Source organism: Mesoplodon mirus, assembly GCF_964341445.2.
Source record: "Mesoplodon mirus genome assembly, chromosome: 6".
Lineage (NCBI taxonomy): Eukaryota > Metazoa > Chordata > Mammalia > Artiodactyla > Ziphiidae > Mesoplodon > Mesoplodon mirus.
Genome location: NC_138982.1, coordinates 128,861,998 through 128,884,783, shown reverse-complemented (window position 1 = coordinate 128,884,783; position 22,786 = coordinate 128,861,998). Strand labels below are relative to the sequence as shown.

The following is a 22,786-nucleotide window of genomic DNA, read 5'->3' as shown; positions in this document are numbered from 1 at the left end:
CAAACTGGGGCATTGAGCACCTTGCCCGAGTTTACCCAGCTACAGTTGGAACCATGGCAGTCTGGCTTTAGAAGTCATGCTTCCAAACCACAAAGATTTTGTTACTGAAGACTTAACCTGAAAGCCTCCTCTGTCATAGCAGAATGAGACTGAGTCTCTGAGTTGAAAGCAGGAGGATTTTGTGAAAGTCCATACCCTTATGGATAAAACCGCAGGCTCCAGGAAACTGGCAGCCCAGTTCATATTCCCCAAGTATGAAACTGGAGGATCCTTTTAAGGAGTAAAAATGAACAGCTACAAAGAAAAACAAAACTATGCGAACTGACCTCAGTTGATCCTCTACTGCAGGGTTCACCTGTCCAATACTAGCTTTGCACACTGAATTCCCAACCAGCTATTGCTAAATAGCAGCTTATTACATAGGAATACATTCAGGGATCACCAGACATTTAAGGAAAATGTCAAACGTGAAACAGATTAAAGTAAACAATCAATAAGAAGGAGCCTAGACAGGACAGAGGAAACACAAAAAACAGATAAAGTTTCAAAGAATATGTCATGAGTATTGTTAGAGATGAATAGAAGAAATTACATCCATAAAAGCAAAAAAAAAGGACACTATAAAACAGGTGTTGCAGTAAAGGATAAGATAGAGCATGTGGAAGTTAAAAATATGATAGCTGAAATTTAAAAGTTCAATAAAAGTTTGGAAGATAAAGTCAATGAAATTCCCCAGAAAGTAGTTCAAGAAAACAGAGACAGGAAAAATTAGAGAAGTTATCCAGGAGGCTCAGAGGTTTATTTCAGAATAGGCTTTCAGAAAGAGAAACAGAGAAAATGCCACAAAGGAAATTGTTAACTTATGGAATGGTTTCAAGAACTGAAAAACATGAGTCTTTTTCAACATCATCCATAAGAACATATTTAAAGGGGCACTTGTCATGTAGTCATGGAACTATAGTAGAAAGGCTGAGGAATCTTTATGAGCCTTTTCAATGAATGTACTTTCCCTTTTCCTTTTTAGGGGCACAGCAATTGCTGGCATAGTATTTGGAATCGTATTCATCATGGGGGTCATTGCTGGAATTGCCATATGTATCTGCATGTGCATGAAAAACAACCGTGGGACACGGGTGGGTGTCATCAGGACCACCCACATCAATGCCATCTCCTCCTACCCTGGTAAGCAAAACTGCTTACTCTTTCTGAAGGAAGAGTCAGATTTGTTATGCTATACTCCTGGGGTAGAAGACTCTCACTGGAATAATCTCCAAGTATGTAGGATATTTCTAAATTAATATAGATTGAAGCTCTAACTTTCAATGGAGATTATTTAGATCCACATAATAAAATCTACCTCCTATTTGAATACATTCATATTTTCAGTGGTTGTCTTATTGACTACAGTTGCCAATCAACCACAGTGAAGAGGAATAGACAATTCACACCCACTGTGTCTATTTGCTAGTGAGTTCTGATAAATAATTATAGAGAAAGAATAAGTTACATGGCTGAATCAACTGGCATCTGATTCAATAGGTATGTATGTCTTGAGAAAAAGTATTGAAGAAAGTTTTTATGTGTCCCCCTTATGCAAAGAAAACAGTCTTAACATAAAAGTATCAGCAAAAAAGTAATTTATTAATAATTTGACAAGTATTTCTTGAGAATTTACTAGACATTCCACATATAAATATATTGAACACATAAACAAAGTGCTGCATTTTGCCTTGATTTCAATAGCATTTTTAAGTCAACCTGTATATATATAATTTGATATATAAAAAGGAGTCAAGTTCTAAATTTAACAAATCCTTAGGAAGATAATTTTCTATCCATACTCATGTCCTCTCTCTCAGTCCCTATAGGAAAGGAATAAGGTAGCTTCTACATCCAGTCTGCCCTGAGTATCAGTTCCCTAGTAAGGTCTCTCCTCTCTTAACTTTTTCCCTACCATCTTCAGCTTGAGGGAGCAAATTTCAGATGAATGCAAGCATGATAATTTCCCCTGTCCTCTTTTGTCCATTCTCCCTCTTCTCCAACATTTCTATGTTAGACTGCTTCCAGGCTCATTCTTGTGTCTTATTCTATCCTGTATCAATGCTCACTTCTTTGGTTCTATCATTTGGCCTCATGGTATTAAGTACCATTTATATGCTAAATGCCTTCCAACATTATATATCTCCTTTCCAAACCTCTCTCCTGAATTTCAGACTCATTTGATCCCACTGCTGGTTGAACATCTACACTTGGATATCTAACTGATATATATCACATGTCTAAAGCTGTACTTCTAAACATCCCCCCAAAGCCTCCTCCACTCACCATTCACCATCTCAGTTGATGGCATCTCCAGCCTCCCAGCAGCTCAGGCCAAAGACCTTGGCATCATCTTGGACTCCTCTCTTTCCCTGACATCTACAAGCAATCTAACAGGAACACTTTTCAGCTCCATCTTCAAAATATAAGAGTATCTGACTACTTCCGACTGTTCCTTCTCTGGTGGGAGCCTCCATCAGCTCTCCTACTCATTCCTGTGAAAACATCCTAACTGCTCTGCCAGCATCCACTCGTGCCTCCCAGGGGTCTATTCCAAACACAGTAGCAAAATGAACACATTTAAGATGATTAAATGTCAAATCATATCACTTCTCTGCTCAAAATTTTCCAGTGGCTCCCCATTTCCCCCAGGGGAAGACTTAAAGCCAGTGGTTTCTCATTTTATCCAAAGTAAAAGACAAATTCTTTACCAAGGCCTGCAAGGCAGTGCATGAATTGGTCCTTCTCTTTTATTTCTCTGACCTCACTTCCTTCTACTCACCCTCTTGCCACCTGGCTCCACTCATACTTTTTCCTTGCTGTGCTGTGAACATACAGGGCATACTCCCATCTAGGTTTGCCTAGAACACTGACTCCCTCACTTAATTCAAGTCTCTGTCAAAGGTCACTTTCTGAATGAGGCCTTCCCTGATCACCCTACTTAAGATTGTAATGTGTCCCTCCCCCATAGCACCCCAATCCTCCCTACTCTATTTTTTGTCCAGAGTGCTTCTTTTAATCTTCTAAGATACCACATTGTTCACCTAGTGGTTAAGTTTATTATTTATTGTCTATCCCCTCTTTCTGGAACATTAGCTCCATGAGGCAGGGATTGTTGTCAATTTTATTCACCACTCAATCCTAAGCATACAAGACTGGAACTGGCATGTAACGGGCACTCAGCAGACATGGCTGAATGAATGAATATGATGACAAAATCTAATTTAATTATATCAATGCCTAGAAATTTTACCTTCAATTCCACCCTGGAATGTATAGCTTTTACTCACTACAAAAGAAATTCACTATTTTGAATCTTTCCAACTTACTAAGAATATCGTTAGGGTTAGTATAACAATGTTAAAACTATGGTATAAGGAAAAAATAGGGGGAGTTAGTTTTTATTCTTCACATCTCCCTATTTTCACCTGGCCAATCCATAACCCAAGAGAAGAAGAGGAGAGTCTGACAGAGACATTAATTGGAGAGAAGATGAGGAGAAGCACTCTGTACATAACGCTCCAGATTCACTTTTCTTGATCAAAAAGTGTAGTTAAAATTAATTTTTAAAATATTTTTTATAAAACTAGACCAGAAAATGCAAAATATTTTAATGTGTTGTCTTGTGTTTTCTGGGGTCTGAGGTTTCTATTTCATGCATGGAAACAGGTTTTCAAAAACTTTATTCTAGTAGCATTATTTATACTGGCAGATCACAGCACCATGTTGCATTTTCAGTAAATGCATTGTTCTGGGAACTGAATAATACAAAAAACATCATAAACTTTATGGTGGAAACATTTTCACTGCAAAAGACTAGGTCGGCGAAAACATGATTTGCTTGATTATTTCTCATTTCCTTCTCAAAGTCTCTAATTAAACTTGTACTGAAAGGATCAGGAAACCACACAGAGTAGTATTGACTGCTTTTCAAAATCTTTCATCTATGGAAATAAAAAAATATTTTACCCACATAAATTAATTAACCCTGTGCTAATTGAATAATCACTCAAGTTATTGAATAGTCTTACAGCCCAAAGGCCACATAAATGGGTAGAAAATAATTTAGTCAAGGTTATCTCATCCCTTGATGAAAGCACTCAGTGGGGAACCCTACAGCAAACATGACTCTGCACTGGGAGGAGATTACCAAGAACAGGTAATCTGCCACACCTAACCTATTGTTAGACAGTGACCATCTGAAATAGTTTTTTACTCCTGTCATGTTGGGTGTCATGAACTGTGTCCTGTTTAATGACAACTATTTTTAAAACCATCAGTGTGAAAACAAGGATTATTTGTCAAGTCTTACGTTTCCCCTACTTTCCAGAACTTCAGTATAAACAAAAGAAAGTGATTATATTAACTCTTTTTTAAAAACGGGTTTGGATGACACACATCTGAAGGAAAATAATGCAGAAAGAACAGAAGAAAAGGCCTGGCAAAGATATAAAAATCAAATGCCGTGAAGTACATTATTGAGTCCCTAATGGTAGGTAGGTAGGTAGATGATAGATTGATTGATTGATAGATGATAGATAGACAAATAGACAGAGAGATGATGATGATGATGATGATGATGAATTTAGATAGATAGATAGACAGATAGGTAGATAAACAATGAAGAAGGATCTGAGTTTCTTGATAACAGAAATATGCCAAAAGATGCATGTAGAAAGAAGTTGTGGAACTGTAAAAATATAATCATTTAAAACTATTATAAGAAAAATTTAGAACAAGATTAATCAATTGATGCTAAATTTGGGGACACATTGCTGAGGAACAGGATATTTGCATACTCTCCACCTGTCTACCTCCAGATTTCTCATTAGTTACAAGGAGAATAATAGTAACTACGTAGTGGAGAAATCAGACAACATCTTGACGAGGAAGTAAAAATTAATATCAACAAAGAGGGACAGACGTACATCTTGCACCTTTGGGTGTTACTTTGAAGATCGTACAATTTCATGTGTGTAGTGTTCTGGCTGGAAGCTCATAGCCTGAATCTTAACATGAGAAATTATCTGACAAACCCAAGATGAGGAACATTCTATAAAATAGCTGGCTTGTATTCTTTAAAATCTCTTGGAAATATTTCATTAAGAAACCAAGGGGCTTCCCCGGTGGCGCAGTGGTTAAGAATCCACCTGCCAATGCAGGGGACACGGGTTCAAGGACTGGGCCGGGAAGATCCCACATGAGTGGAGCAATTAAGGCCGTGCACCACAATTACTGAGCCTGTGCTCTACAGCCCGCGAGCCACAACTACTGAAGTTGCATGCCACAACTATTGAAGCCCATGTGCCTAGAGCCCATGCTCTGCAACAAAAGAAGCCACTGCAATGAGAAGCGCGCACACCACAACGAAGAGTAGCCCCTGCTCACCACAACTAGAGAAAGCCCGTGTGCAGCAATGAAGACCCAACGCAGCCAAAAGTAAATAAATAAATTTATTAAAAAAAAAAAAAAGGAATCCAAACTCCATTTGCATCACTGAATTCACAATTGAGGGCAACAATATTAGTATATATACTGAACATGAAAAGACTCAGGCAGTCAAAGGATTTGGTGATATGAGGATGATCTCTTCTGATTGTATCTATTTTCTTAGTGAAATAAGAAGTAAGTCTTAGGCTGCAAGTGGCTTGAGGAGGTCTTTGTAGCTAAGGAGAAAGAAAAAAGCATGAAACAGTAATCTCAGAGAATGGAAGGGTGGTGAAATGCCTAATGCACAATTTCCAAGCAATGCCAAGGGCCTCCACACTTAAGAATATGGTCATGCATTTGAAGTGAGATGAGTCAGCATGACTGTGCATTTTGCTCTAAGCATATTAAGCTCCTAGATACAGATCTGGGGTAGCCAAAATGCTGGACTGGAACTTTGTCAAGCAATGGGGAGAGAAAGAGATGAGAAAGTTGATGATAGATGCACAGGAATAATTTTTGTGATGGACCATAAATCTAAGCTGAATGAAGAAAGACATGAAGACAGGAAAGAGGTGACATCAGTTTAAATTAATTTTTTTAATGCCATCAGTAAATCAGAAATCCAGGTGAGGTCCAAGATGTATTGGGATGTATATTCTAGAAAGATAAGTGGGTGGTCATGTTTACAAAATGGTACCATAATTGGTTACAGTAAGGATGAGAAAAAGATTTTTGAAGGCAAAAGGCCCAAAGGACTGAGAGGCAGGGTTACATGTGTTAAAAACGGATTAAAGAAGACAATTTAGGTGATGCAAACTTCATGAATCAAAAAGTCTTCATGGGGAGAACAGTAAAATGGACAGAAGGCAGGAAGCTTTTATAAGGTGAAGAATAAAGAACGAAGAAGAGAAAAATAGAAACTATCTGATTGGCTGGGGCCACAGAGGCAGCCTTGTTTGGGGTGAGAAGGAACCAGGAAGTTAAGTATAGAGCCCAGAGTTGGCTTGGCGTTTGGGGATTAGTCGACTGGATATACTGAGTTTCTCATCAAGCGGAGCTTTTCAATGACGTGAAAGTAACCTAAGCTTCAGTTTGCTGATGTGGCAACCCAGGCAAGAGTGGCTCCTTCTTGGAGCTAGAAATTTATTTCAGCAAGTGGAAGTTGAAATCACCTAGAATGATAACAGAAGTCGTGATGCAGAGAAGAGTAATGGGCTTGATACTAAAACTTCAGTAAGTGAGGGTTTCCCTGGTGACACAGTGGTTGAGAGTCTGCCTGCCGATGCAAGGTACACGGGTTCGTGCCCCGGTCCGGGAAGATCCCACATGCCACGGAGCGGCTGGGCCCATGAGCCATGGCTGCCAAGCCTGCGTGTCCGGAGCCTGTGCTCTGCAACGGGAGAGGCCACAGCAGTGAGAGGCCCACGTACCACAAAAAAAAAAAAAAGCTTCAATAAGTGAGATTTTGGGGTAGAGAGAACCACAGCTATGGATAACAAGGAGGAGTAGAAAGTAGCAGAATTTCATGGCATATGCTACAAAAGAGCTCAGGTTTTTGTTTTTTAACTTAATTTTATATTGGAATATAATTGATTAATAATATGTTAGTTTCAGGTGTACAGCAAAGTGATTCAGTTATACATTACATGTATCTATTCTTTTTCAAATTCTTTTCCCATTTAGATTGTTACAGAATACTGAGCAGAGTTCCCTGTGCTATACAGTAGGTCCTTGTTGGTTATCTATTTTAAATTAGCAGTGTTTACATGTCAATCCCAAACTCCCTGTCTATCCCTTCCCCCCACCCTTCCCCCCTGGTAACCATAAGTTCTTTTGGATGGACTTAGAGATTGTCATACTGATTGAAGTAAGTCAGAGAAAGAGAAATATCATATGATATCGCTGATATGTGGAATCTAAAAAGAAATGGTACAAATAAACTTATTTACAAAACAGAAACAGACTTACAGACTTCAAGCTCAGGTTTTTAAAGAGGGAAATTAGTTGTTTAAAAATGGCTGAATCACAGGGAACACCCTGCATACCTCCTGGTCCCATAAAATGTAGGATGTGGGAGAAAAAGGGTAGCTCTGATTTAATAATGCTGCAGAGGAAGCTGTCCTCTCATGGAAAACCAGATTTTAATTAAATTAGAAAGGTGAAGCAAATGTTCCCTTTCACTCCCTGAGATAACTGTCTCATGTATTCTTCTCTCTTCTCAAAGCTCGAAAAAAACCCTCAGCCTTTCTCTCTCTCAGCAGATAATTTCTCAGCCGATGTTACTTCTCTGAGCAAACAGACACAATAGGGGGAGAACTTCCTTATATTCCGAGCTGGGGTAACATGTAAAGGGATGAAAAGAGGGTGAGGGTACAAAAGGCTTTTCTGATGACAGACTTTGTGTCCCACTGAGCACAGTGAAGGGGGTGGGGAAAGTTGGGCAAATTAATTAGATTAGATATGTAAAGCCTTCCAGAGCTAAAGATCTACACTGAAGGGTGCTCTAGGAGCTTGTCCTTCTCATGCTGACAGAGGGATGTAAACGTGACAGGACGTGTCCTGATGTTATCTGAGAGGAAGGGGGACGTTAGGTTCTAATGATGTCACCCCTTCCGGAGGTGCACCTCGGGTCATTGTAGAGGAAGAGACGGGCAGGGCTGTGCTGTGTGATGAGGGGCAGGCAGTGGAGGACCTGCCAGGAGCTCTGTGAGCCTCTGCTCTGAGTGGGGTTCAGGTGAATTGTGAGTAGTGGGGTTTGGGGGAGGGTGACGAGAAGGTTTGCTCCTAGTAATAATGTTAGAAGTTGGCCTTTTTTTTTTTTTTTCTGGAGTAAAATTGCTTTACAATGTTGTGTTAGTTTCTGCTGCACAGTGAAGTGAATCAGCCATATGCATACACACATCCCCTCCCTCTTGGACCTCCCTCCTCCACCCTCCATCCCACCCATCTAGGTCATCACGGAGCACCGAGCTGAGCTCCCTGTGCTATACAGCAGGTTCCCACTAGCTATCTATTTTACACATGGCAGTGTATTTATGTCAAACCTAATCTCCCAATTCATCCCACCCTCCCCTTCCTCCCCATGTCCACATGTCCGTTCTCTACATCTACGTCTCTATTCCTGCCCTGCAAATAGGTTCGTCTGTGCCATTTTTCTAGATTCCACATATATGCGTTAGTGTACGATATTTGTTTTTCTCTTTCTGACTTAACTTCACCCTGTATGACAGACTCTAGGTTCATCCACATCAGTTTCCTTAAATAACTAAAAATAGAACTATCATATGACCCAGAAATCCCACTACTGGGCATATACCCTGAGAAAACCATAATTCCAAAAGATACATGTACCTCAATGTTAATTGCAGCACTATTTACAATAGCCAGGACATGGAATCAACCTAAATGTCCATCGACAGATGAATGGATAAAGAAGACGTGGTACATATATACAATGGAATATTACCCAGCCATAAAGAGAAATGAAATTGGGTCATTTGTAGAAGTTGTCTTTTAAAATAAGTCATGAGTGATAGAAGTGTCAGCTAATGCTAAGATGTGTTAAAAGATAAACTGAGGCATATTAAAATCTTGAAGAGTTTATTTGAGCAAAAATGGGGCAGCACCAAACCCAAAGTGTGGTTAGGGGGGCCCTGCCTTATACAGAGGAAGCATGGAAGCAACAAAAGGAAATTATTTGATTTCCTTTAACTTAAAGCCTAGTGGCTGTTTGTGATTGGTTGTCCTTAGCGTTTTGATTTCATAACTTTGAGGCACTTGCAGCTTAGATTTTGGTTTGCTTACATAGACACCACCTCAGTCTAATAACCTCCTTATTTAATTAATTTAACAGGTGGTAATCATATTGCAATATATAAGTGTATCAAATCAATACATTGTACCCCTTGAACTTACACAATGTTATGTCAGTTGTACCTCAACTGAAAAAGTAAATTTAAAAAAAATGTTAAAAAATAAGTCATGAAATTTCACCTGTTCTATCAAATAGTAAAACCATTGAAAATCAATAATAATTCAAATCAGGTGTTTCTGGTAAAAAAAAAAAAAAGATACGCCTTGGTAATTGGAACAGAACAAGTGATTAAAATTTCACAAACTCTAAAGGAGAGATAACAAAACAATGTGAAAAGTGAGGATTAAGAGGCAACACTTCAATACTTTGGCTTAATCAAAATTTAAAACTTAGAAAAAATAGGGCTTCCCTGGTGGCGCAGTGGTTGAGAGTCCGTCTGCTGATGCAGGGGGCACAGGTTCTTGCCCCAGTCCAGGAGGATCCCACATGCCACGGAGCGGCTGGGCCCGTGAGCCATGGCCACTGAGCCTGTGCGTCCAGAGCCTGTGCTCCACAACGGGAGAGGCCACAACAGTGAGAGGCCCACGTACCGCAAAAATAAATAAATAAATAAATAAATAAAACTTAGAAAAAATAAACTCTGATGTAAAATAACAGATGTAAGGAAGCACCAAATGTATAAATTTACATGGAAAAACTCAAAGATAGATTGGTTATGAACCAGGTATCTGAAAGACAAATGTTTAAACTTGGAAACAATACAGAAGAGATAAAAAGGATGAAGAACCCACATATATTTTCTTAGATACAAGTTTTAAACTTCAGGATGTCAATAAGGTAAAAATACCATAGCTAATCATTTTGGCAAAGTTATTTTTAGAAAGGTATAGAAAAGATAAATAACTTTGTATACATATTTATATCTTGTTATCTTAATTGTATCTTAATTCTAATTAAGATCCCAGTTTGTAAATTATCAGCCCAAAACAAACAAAAAAAAATTACACAATATGAATTACAAATAATAAACAAGACGTAAAACTATCAAAGAAATGTAAAATTAAGGGATATTTTAATAGTGAAATTTTTTCACTATTATATTACCAAAATATTAAATGATAGCCAGTTAGTTGATCCCTGGAATTTTATTCTAAAAAACTAAATCAAAGTAATAAAAAGTCTATATGTAGAAAGACATTTGTCACTCCAATATTTATAATAATAAAAAATCGCTAATCTCAAAATAAGTGAATGGTAAGTGGAATAATGTACAGCTGTTAACAATAGAGTTCATGAAGAACATGTAGTGAATGAAAAAGACTGTTACAATACACAGTGAAAAAGCATAGACTATTTTACATGACTACAAGGATATAAAAACACAAGTGACTAGAAGGGAGTATATAAAGATATTGTTTGTTAAATTGTAGTGACAGAATTATGGATGATTTTCCTCTGTTTCCACATTTTCTAAAATAATGTTGTACAATTTTTATAACACCATGTAGCTTCCCTTTACATTTGTTTTAGAGATGTTATCCTGAGTGGGTAAAAAAACATTAACTTCCTCCTATGAATTTCATAGCATCCCTAAATTTTGCAAAATTCTACACAACTACATTGACATACATGATAAATGACATATTTGCCCTACTTAAGTCAGAGAATTAGAATTATTGGTTATGAAAGAATTTCAAAAGCACCATATCTCCAGCTGCATCCATGTATCTTTTAAAGATGATTTGACATTTTAAGAGAGAACAAAACCTCTTAGGATTAATCAGGAATTCTAAAATCGATACCCTGAAAAGTTTACTTCCTAGTGAAACATTTTTATCTGTAAGAAAGAAAGATAGCGGAGTCCACAGTTACACCATTATTATTTCAAAATGTCTTCCTGCAGCTGGTACTATAAAAGATGTGCCGTGTTTATTTCATGATGGATATAGTCCTCCAAATACCACTCTTCAGCATTATATTATCACCTTATCAAAATACAAAGGCTATATGAATGAAAGAACACTGTTTCATATCTTAGATTTTCACGCTCAACAGGCAGCTGTATAAACCATAGGGAATCTCCCTGAAATGTCCTCCAGCAGTTTTTATGCAGATGGAAAAATATAAATGCTTTGTTACTGAAGCATAAAGACACACCACAGCCTCATGACAGAGAAGGATGCAGAGTCAATCTGTGGAATCATCTGGTGTGTGCTTCTCAAGTGGGAGGCAAGGAAAAGCTTCATCATAAAAAACAGCTTAGAACCCACATGTTTATAAGAAACAGTTCAATGGGAATCCAGCTGTAACTTCCTGTTTTACATGGAGGTTGCATTTCTTGCCTTGGATAAAGTTTATTATAAATCTCTTTGTCTCAGTCCTCTCGGATATAATGAAGCAAAGGAGTAGGCATAATGCAGAGGGAATGTGTGTTTAGACTCTGGCAGGAGTTATTCCATTTTGTTGTAGAAAACAAAGCTTGGAATAGGCCAGCATCCCCGGGTCTAAAGCAGCCATGGAGAAGCTGCCTTCTTCACAGATCTGTGTCCTCTGCTCTGAGCCCTTGGCTTGCTCAGCCCACAAGAGACTTGCAAAGCCTTTGCTCACCAGATCATCCCTCAGAGGACATCACACCCAGTTCTGTGTCTCCATCTTTCTCTTGTGTCAGGTGCCTCAATTCTGCTTCTTCACATCCCTAAGTACAGGCAGATCAGTAAATGGTTTAAATCATCAAGCTCCTGGTAGAGAGAGCCAAGTTAAAGAGATACAGATTGGAAAAGAATCTAAAAAAGAGTGGGTATATGTATAACTGATTCATTTTGCTGTACAGCAGAAACCAACACAGCACTGTAAATCAACTATACTCCAATACAAATTAATTTAAAAAAAATTTTTTAAATAAAGAGATTCAGAAGAAAATTTGTGTTTGCATATAGGGTGAAGCCCTATGTTTATACATGCATATTGACCAGAATACTGTCATAATCTTATTGGTAAGAGTACAGTTTAGAAGACGTTTTAGAAATCAGTTTGTTGAAATGTTGCTTGTTCTTTTCTTCCATTATAGAAGTAAAAGCTTGGCTGTTTATTTGCATTATTATAACACTAGTCTTGTGGTTTAGGCTACATTCACAGTAAGCAATTAAGACATGTCAATTTCCAACTAGAATCACGATCTTGATGATAAATCAACTACTGGAAAATCATCAGAGGGGTTGCTGAGAGGTTGCTCAGATGTTGTCGAGTGATTTGGTTCTTGAAGACATGGAGTGCTCAAGGAGTACCTCTCTTCAAACCCTGGAGATGGGATGGAGAGCACTACAAAATAGATGTCTATATATAGTCATAACAAATGTATTAAATGTGATTTTAAAACACACTGACATATAATAGTACAATAAAAAATTAAAGACACTTTTTCTAATAAGATTTAGAAAACTAAATACTCCATCCTCATTTCTAAACCTGTTTGTCCTCCTTTTTTTTTTTCTTTTTCTTATTTCTGTAATGGGTCCGTGATCCTCCAAGTTACAGGAGTCCAGTACCAGGTACCCAATACCTTGACACCTTCTTACTCTCGACCCCTTTTCCACCTACCCAGTCATCACTTAAGCACTCAGCTGCTCAAGGGCTCCTATAATCCCCACACCAAATTCCATGAGTCCCTTATCATCCCTCACATATGCTACTACATCATCTCACCTGTTCTTTGCTCCACCTGAATCCATACTGCCGAGAGTCACCTTCCTAAAGCATATTCACTAGCATATTCAAAAAATCTCTGATGCCTGCATATCACACACTCCTTATGTGATATTCAAAGTGCAATGTCCATGTAGCCTATCTTACACCCAATAGTTTGTACCTCCCACTCCCTGACCCCTATGTTATACAACACGGGAATATAGCCAATATTTTGTAATAAGTGTAAATGGAGTTTAACCTTTAAAAATTATATGAAAAAAAAAATTGGGGGGCTGTGCCACACAGCATGAAGGATCTTATTTCCCTGACCAGGGGTGGAACCCATGCCCCCTGCACTGGAAGCACGGAGTCTTAACCACTGGACTGCTAGGGAAGTCCATAAAAGTGTACGAAATTTTTTTTTAATTAAATTAAATTAGAATTTTTTTTTTTTTTTCAGTATGCGGGCCTCTCACTGTTGTAGCCTCTCCCGTTGCGGAGCATAGGCTCCGGATGCGCAGGCTCAGCGGCCATGGCTCATGGGACCAGCCGCTCTGCAGCATGTGGGATCTTCCCGGACCGGGGCATGAATCCGTGTCCCCTGCATCAGCAGGCGGACTCTCAGCCACTGCGCCACCAGGGAAGCCCTAGAAATTTCTTTTGAATCTTATTTTATTTATCTTTTTTATACAGCAGGTTCTTATTAGTTATCCATTTAAATTAGAATTTTGTAAAAGCCCACCATGATGGTGATACAATCAGATTCCTCAACATCTTTTCCCGTTTCTCTCCTCCATGTATTTTTGGCTTTAAACAAAAGTTCTTTCTTGCTTTGGTGCTTTTGCTCAAACTTTAATCATCCTTTAGCTCCTTCTCTAACTGCCCCTTCTACATCATCTTTCCAAGAAACTTGCCCTAAGCCACCGATTCTAAATACTTTGGCCAATGGCACCACTTTTTATAGCACTTGCCCTTTCATACGTGTGTGTCGCCAGCCTGATAAAACTATGACTATTGAAAGCAAAACTTATGTCCTCCCCCAAAGTACCCAGCCTAGTGGCTCAAATATAGTGGACACTCAATTATTGCTAAATGACTGATGCCCTTCTCCTTTTCTTTTCCAGTGGCACCACCCCCCTACAGTTACGACCATGAGATGGAACACTGTGCAGACTTGCCCCCTCCATACTCCCCGACCCCAGCACAGCGTTCTCCACCCCCTCCATATCCTGGAAATTCAAGGAAGTAATCCTTCTCCCAGAACAGAATATGTGCCAATCAGAGATCGTGCCCACAATAAAATGTCTCTACTCAGAAACAGACAGGAAAGGATTGCCCTAAGGAATACCCTTTGGGGTTAGACAATATGTCAAGTGGAATGTCCAGGCTAAGAGAAGACATTCAGGGTTTCTACCTTACTCAGAGCTGATCCCATCTGAGGTATTATGTTGGGTTCAGTGGGACCACATTTGAAGAGTTCTACTGATCAACAAAAGCACACTCAGAGAAGAGTAATGGATAGACAAAACATCGGAAATTCATGTTGCTTAAGGAACAAATGAAGGAAATTGCAATACTGATCCTGAAAAAGAGAAGATGTATGTAAGACAAGAGGATAACCTGGACTACATAAGGAAACAAATATACTCTGTAGCTTTAAAAGTCAGAACTAGAATTGTTCAGTCTTTTTGTTCATCAACAAATGCAGATCGAGTGCCTGAAAGCCTACTCTGTGCCTTATATTGTTGGAAACACTAGATGGAAGTTACAGGAAGAGAACTTTGGTTTTAGTATAAGAAAGGGCTGCTGAAGCTTTCATATTGACTAGATTGCTTTGTGAAGCTCCTTATCACCAAGACTCCAAACAGAACCTGGCTGACTACCTGGGAGAGACATGTTTGAGAAGGGAGAGCTAAGTTAAATGGTAGATGGATTCAATGGGCCCCCAAAGCTCTGCTCATATTTTAGGTAGATGTGAGGTGAATTTCTATGCCATCAAGAATGAAAATAACAGAGATAGTTGAATCTATCTAATTTGAGACTTAAAACAATCAAAAGGACTTAACAGCTGCTTGAAGCCAAGAACTCTTCAATGCTAGATACTGCCACTTAAAAATCATCTGATTTCATTTAGTGTGTTATGATAAAGGTTATTCCAACTGTGAAAAAAATTTACCAAGTTTCACAAGCAACAAACACTTCATTTCAGATTAAAAGATGAGAAGCCAGAATCCTTGGGATTTTACATCAGGGAGTACAATTTCAGAACTTGACCAGGAAGATATACAAAAGTTTACAAAAAGAAGAGGGAAAAATGAAGTTTGGATTCTGTTCTGTGTAACTCCACTCACATGCAGCTTAGACAAATTTCTATTTTTCTTGTAATATTTTAATAATCTATTCTCTTGAAAAAGTTATACAGTTAATGGAAAAGTAAGATATTGACATCAAACTGTCACCTTTTGTCAAAATCCATATTTTATGAAGTGCCTACCTTTAGGTGTAAAAGTTTTTAATAAATAATTCTAATATGCCATACTTTGCTGCCAGTGACCTTAATTAACATTTATATTTTTATGAGGGTCCTTTCATGTATTTAAAATTGTACATTGAGAAACTATTGGGAATAGATGATTATATTTGCTTGTCACTTTTCAATTAAATCTAAAATGTTTAATCCAACATCATCAGCACAATTCAGTTAAATCCCAAAATGATGCTAAGGATTTTGCTGAAAAAAACAACCAAAATAAATGTCTTAAAGTAAAAGTTATAGTTCAGGAACTCAGTAGTTGTAGTTGGGAAACTCAGTAGCTCATATAAGTAGCATATTTTACTTTCAAATACATTGATCTGACTGAAATACCGTCTAACTGCCAGTGAAATCTAGAAGCTAGATTTGTTTGGAATGACTTGCTTGATTTTTAGGCACTGGTGATTTTCTTGCTTATGAAGCCAGAAAGCATTCAAGCATTTCAGTCCATCCTAGTAACTGAGATTTTAGCACAATTTTAGCAGTGCATATGCTTTAATTTATCTCCCTTCTGCAAGTGCGATCAGACCCAATTACACTGTAGCTACACAACTCAAAGTGCCAGAGCCTCTGTGACATTCAGAATGATGTTTCCCAATGCACTTAAGAGAAAATGGAGAGGAAAAGTGCAGCAGAAATTGAATTCTCATCATCTTCACTGTCAATAAATGTTTATTGTGCATACCTTCTCTGTTCTGCAAACATGACCCACATAGGAGCTATTACAATCCACACCATCTCTCTTCTTTCAGTTTTTTTATGGCCTCCCTTAAAGCATATCACAAACCCACACATCTACAACAGATGAGTATTTTTACTATTTGTATTTAGTGTCACAATCGCGTAAATGTGCACAATATCAGTATAGACTTTTGGAGTTCACTGATTATTTCCATAGATGACACATCTTGGGGGGAAATAGTATATGATGTGAAAGCTTTGAATTATGGTTATTTAAAAACTAATGTATTTGCTATGTCCAAAGTGTTTATAATAAGCAATAAAATGAAATAACAGATTATAAAAGAGTTATATTTTAAATTGTCTTGAGTCTATTTTGTTTCACCCTCCATCTCTGCAGGTTTAGCCTCGTTCTCCTGTACAGGAAACATGGGACTGGAGCCAGATAAACTTTGTTTTGAATCCTGTCTCCTGCCTGTGTGATGATTTGAGGCAGGCCACTTCATCTCTCTAAAATTCAACTTTCTGCTCTGGAAAATGTAAATAATAGAATCGACTTCATCAGGTTTTGTGAAAATTGGATGACTACACATAACATTCTACATATTGTGCCTGGCATGTAGAAAATGTTCTATCAATATTAGCCAAAAATAAATTAACAAAAGAATAACATAAGAATGACAGCCTCTAGAACTGCGCTATCTAACACGAGTCACCAGCTACATATGATTATTTCAATTTAAATGAAATTAAATGAAATTAAAGGAAAAATTTATTTCCTCAGTCTCACTAGCCACATTTCAAATGCTACATAATCTCATGAGGTCAGTGGCTACCTTATTGGGCAGTGCTGCTCTAGAAAATCCTCTTTGCAAAATGCAAAGATGTAGCAGGAAGGAGTTGAATTAAAAAAAACCACTATAATCACCTTGTCCAGGAGAAACTGTGGACTTTGTCAGTTAACTGTGATGTCCTTCACAAATGTGTGAGGCCATTGCTCTGGAAGTAAGGTGGTGATCTGCAGGAAAAGGAGACCCGCGAGCAATGAGAGACCCGCCCACAATATCATCAGGACCAGGGATGAGGGAGCTACTGCAAGAACTAGAGGGCTTATGGTAGAGAAGAGACCCCAGACCTGGCCCAGGAATCAGTGAGATGGGGCCACAGCCTGTGCTGAGTCTAATCAGTTCTGCAGCTATCCTGCTCAGTTCTAGAATCCATTACACGGACATCCAGGGCCACCCACGTGCCTAAGATGTAGCACTGAGGTGGACTCCTTCATTGCTTCATCATCTTGTTCTCACCACCAAATGAAAGCAGCACTCACCATGCATCCACTTACTCCCAACTTGTCCATGTTCAGCCAAACCCATTTTGCCAGCTTTTGGCTGTAGGTCAGACTAGATTGAGCCCATCAAATAATGGAACTCTGGGTGCTCTTATTTTATTTTTTAACTTAATTTAAACAACCCAACACCAGCATGCTAAAGCTACATGATCACCTTACTCATCACCACAAAGACTTCTAAGGACTGTCAGATCCTCAGTCAGAACCTGCTTGAAATGTGCAGTTTTTATTTTCTAAATAAAAGCCCAAGCTGCAGGGAACATGGCTGAACTTGTAAGTTCAGTGCTTTTCTGTGCAGCCCCACTGTGTGGCATGGTCCAGTCCAAAGTATGTCAGAAAGGAAAGTGACATAAGTAGCTTGAAAAAAAAGATCTATAGGTGATTCTGATTTCCACCCTAACCTCAACCATACCACTGCCTCCTATGACTGGTTAATGCAGAGGAAAAAACAAAGGCTTCAGAGTAAGATTCTAGTTTCTCTCATCTCTGTTACCTTCTGAGTTATGTGTTCTGAGCCAAATAACTGAGTTTCCATAACCTCAGTTTTGTCCAAAATATATTTGTGACTAACACCACCCTTGCCAGGATGGTGCAATGATTAAAAGCAGTATAGGTAGGACATTGGTCACAAAGATTCTATGTAGGTTGGTGACACAAATATGCATACCTAATTCTTTTTCCAACCTTTGTGCCCCCAATCCCAGACCTTACCACTTTTATAAGCAGGTGTAACAGTTATCCATCATTGTGTAACAAATTACCCCAAAACTTGGTGGCTTGAAACAACAACATTTATTATCTCGGTTTCTATAGGTCCAGAATCTGGAGGTCACTTAGCTGGTCCTCCACCTCAGGGACTCTCACAGGCTGCAGTCACATCAGTGTGCAACAGAGGAAAGATCAGTCTCCAAGCTCACTCACACGTATGGTCGTTGACAGGAGTCTGTTCCTTGCAGGCTTTTGGACTGAGGGCCTCAATTACTCACTGGCTCTTGGTTACCCCTATTCTTTACCATATGGGCCTCTCCTTAGGGCAACTCAAAAATATGTCAGCTTGCTTCCCCAGTGCAAGCCAGCAAGCAGAGCCATAGAGTGAAAGAACCTGGTAGCAAAACATAGTGCTAGCCAGAGAGGAGTCACAGACTTAAAACCTAATCTTGGAAGTGATATCCCATCACTTTTGCCATGTCCTATTCCTTAGAATCAGATCCCTAGGTCCACTCTGTACAAAAGAGGAGGGGATTACACGAAGGTGCAAATACCAGGAGGTGAGAGCATTCTTGGTAGTCAGCCTACCAGGAGCCATCTTGGTAGTCAGCCTACCAGAGCAAGTATAGTTCATCTCATTCCCTATAAATTCATTATTTGGAGTTTATAGGCAATCTTACCTCTAACAAGAATGTGCCAACTCAGCAGCTGAAAGAATACCAGGGCCATGCTTGGCTGTGATAAATTGCTTTTAGTGACCTGGCAGGGCTAGAATGGAGCCAGCAACAGAGGCCCGTGCTAACTGGGTAAGTGCTGCATTCCTAAGGAATATTGAAAGGAGACACTACATTTGCATTTTTCATTAACTTCATTTACAGCTGTACTAAAGTCCATCACATTTTGATGGAATGAAGTACAACACATACCACATACCTTCTGGACAAGTCTTAACGCGGTACCAGTTCTAACCTCTGTTTCAACTTTGTTCCAAAATATTTAATCTTCATCAAGAAAAGAATTCCAAGACAAGTTTCCAGATGACTGTTCAGTGGATCAAGTTACTACCTAACCTAATCCTGAATACCTTCACTAAAAATGGAAAAGAAACCCAACGAATGTTTGGGACTGCAGAAACATGTGCTGGGAATGTTTGCCTTCTCTGGATTCATTAAGAAATAACTGGTTTAAAACAATGATGCACAGGGGCTTCCCTGGTGGCACAGTGGTGGAGAGTCCGCCTGCTGATGCAGGTGACGTGGGTTCGTGCCCCAGTCTGGAAAGATCCCATATGCCGCGGAGCGGCTGGGCCTGTGAGCCATGGCCGCTGAGCCTGCACGTCTGGAGCTGGTGCTCCGCAACAGGAGAGACCACAGAAGTGAGAGTCCCGCATACTGCAAAAAAACCCCAAAAAACAGAAAACAAAGAAACAATGATGCACAGTTAGACCCTTCAATTCCTATTTCTGCTCTGCTCCCCCTCTGATACCCCAGTCGTGAGGAGCTTTTGAGTGTCTACCACCTGCCATTTCTTAGGGAAGAGGAGGCAGGGAATCACCTTCTGAATCACGTTTGGTAGTGAGTGATAAGTGAATAAGTGATCTCTTATTGTTTCCATGGCCTGAAAGATGGATAATTTTTTCTCATTAAAATCCAAAGAGAACCAAGGGATCTGATTTCCCCATTTTTCTACCTTGAAGTCAATGGCTTCATTATCACACATCTTGCGTATTATCTTCTCTGTTAACTGGGAACAACTTGAAAGCAGTTCAGAGGAATGAAACTGTTGAAGTTCAATTTCTTCTGTTTTGCCTGTGAAAATGCACTTGGAGACACACCCCCTGGGTCTCACCACCACGTGAACACACAAGACAAACTCCCTCACTTCCTTGCCTGGGGATAGGCCTCTCACTTCTGTAAAACCCCTGTTTTTCTTTCCAGATGTAGCTAAAGGGCTTATACTCTGAGAATTCTGATCATTCCTCCAATCAGAACTAATTGAGTCCCACCTCTGCCCCTTGTTGTGCCTATCTTTGTACTCCAAGGACTATCTCTTGGACATCTGTCATCCCCAGGTGGTCACTCTATGATATTTGAAATATGAAATAGATGATTGAATATATTAGGTCAGCAAATAATATGTGGCATTAAAGAAAGTTAAAATAATTTTAAGAATGAAAGGAAGAGAGTTTATAGTGAGTAGCATATTCTAAAAGGTGTCCATAATCCAAGATATGGGTCAGGGAACTGGGAAAAAGGCTATAGTTGTGTGGTTTTTAATTATGATGCATGTCAATCCAGATAAAGCTGGATTGTGTTTTTAAGCACAAGTTAACACATGTTGGCTAAGGTAAACGCACACGCTAATCCTCACTGACTCAGTCAAAACAAGACAACATGCTAGCTTGGGAGAGGCACTTTCATAATTCTTCAGATTAAAATTGAGCTTCTCATTTTTTCCATAAGGAAAATACCAACCAAATATCAGAAAAGAATGACCTCATAAATCACATTTCCATAGAATGGATCCTAATGTAATGTAGATTTCAGAAGCATTGTCCAAAGGATCCACTAAGGGCAGTTTTACTAAAATATGATGCCATTGTTTTCATATTACCATTCCTTCAAGGTATGTTGGAAAACCACTGAGTATTCTGAAATGAGACAAAAAAGACCAAAACTGCTGGAAACGGGTAATAAAATGGCTACCAACTTTTGTGCTATTACTATTTTAATATGTACAGAGAGGAATAGCGTGTTTATCCAATCCTGTAAAGCAATAATACCATTGTAAAAAAGATTGATTCTCAATGGAATCCTCCCTAAAAATATCTAACTTTAAATCATAATAATAACAATTGTTTGGGGGGGTGTTGGTGCCAGGCACTGTTGTAAGCACTTTACATTTAATTACATTTAAGCTTCCAGTCCCATGGTCTAGGTATTAAAATTATCCCCATTTTGCAGGAACTGTAGATACATCACTTCACATTCCTAAAAAATATCTTTCAGTGACAATAAACTTTTAATGCTGCAAAGAAATATATCCATATTTACATTTTGCTTGTAAGAGCTACCCATGGCAATCTTGGAGCTGATCATAGAAGCTGCCTTTTCATGGCTTGAGTTCTAAGTGGATGATTGTACATGTTTGAACAATCATGATGACTCATATCCTTCACTTGGTCCATCTGTTGCAATTCATCATTTAGTCTCCATCGGTTCCAGTTCTTATATACACTGTGGCTGAAATAGAAAGTGACAAGACCCTTTCATTTCTGATACAGCACCTGGTCCCAGCAGATACTTTCACTCAGTTATCTCCCAGGTCATGACTTTTCACCTGTACAGAAACCACTATGAATTTTCAGTGGATGCTCTATATTTTCTTTTGACCAGACAAGGAATGAGTCAATATTTATGGAAAAGGGATAAAGGAAGGAGACATCTGCAAAACGATGTGAACTTTTCGTTGCTTTTGAAGGGATAGTCATAAATATTGGTAAGAATGGTAAAAACTATAAAAATTGGTGTCTACATTGTACACATCTCATATTTCTATGGAATTGGTTGTTGGTTTTCTGTTGTGCATTTTTTTAGAAACTCGAGAGCTCTACAGAATTTTAAAAGAAAAAATACATATAAGCAAGAAAATATTAAAGGATATTAATAATATGTTAGAATAGTTAGGGAAGGACTTTTAAATGAGAAAAAAGCAATAGTAGCCTTCCAGATCATTCTGCATAAACAGCAGAGTTCTATACCTATCAAAAAATACAAGTTTTGCCCAGCACACAGCTGTCTATACATGAATGTCAAAATTAAAGTATTTATGAAATTTGTGCTTCTCCAGGCCATACTAATCTAATAAATGATATTTCTCCATCTTGGGCCTCATTTGCTACTGTAGAACTTCCACACTCCTGCAAAGTACAACCTATAATTATATTTGGGAGTAGCCAGAGGATATTTCTTATGGCCTTTCAGCTACCAGGTTGCATCTTCCAGTTTCTTTTTCTCCAGCTTCCTTTTACGGATGTAATTGGCTAGACATTTGCCAACCACTAGATTACATGAAGGTCACATGGCACTGGCATGCTGCTGACAACCCCTGTTAAGATCTGTGAATTGGTTTGCTGTGCCCAGACACCAGGATTCCTTCCAGGAGCTGCTATGTCACAGTATCACTGTCCACTATTGCAGTGGCTGAGCTATCATGAAGAATAACACCAGGGGCTGTGTCCACCTCCAGATGTTGTTGAAAACTATTGGCCTCAGGTGCCATTAGAGTTAGGACACACACATCCTGAGGCCTGGGCCACTAGAGTTTCCTCTGTTCTCTCCCCCCATCAACAAGCCAAGAAAATGTTGCACTATGAGATAAATGGGAAAACACTTCTTTTTCTTTTACTGAAGACTTTAGGGTCAAAGCAGCAATACTTCATGTTCCCAGTATCTCAGGGGTTATTTTGTGAAAATAGATCTTTCAGTTTTGACCTCACATCATTTCCTCTCCCTCAAACTTAGACATTGATCTATAAGGAAAGGACAAA

At 38.8% G+C, this 22,786-nt stretch overlaps 1 protein-coding gene across 1 annotated transcript in view; it reads left to right on the top strand.

The window, feature by feature from the left end:
• CYYR1 (cysteine and tyrosine rich 1) overlaps window positions 1–16,617 on the top strand; it is a 107,070-nt gene extending 90,453 nt beyond the window's left edge. Inside the window, exons 3-4 of the mRNA XM_082625926.1 lie at window positions 1,025–1,182; window positions 14,092–16,617. Of these exons, the coding sequence (XP_082482052.1) occupies window positions 1,025–1,182; window positions 14,092–14,216 (283 nt within the window). The 3' untranslated portion in view covers window positions 14,217–16,617. The remainder of the gene's footprint in view (window positions 1–1,024; window positions 1,183–14,091) is intronic.
• The last annotated feature ends 6,169 nt before the right edge of the window (window positions 16,618–22,786 follow it).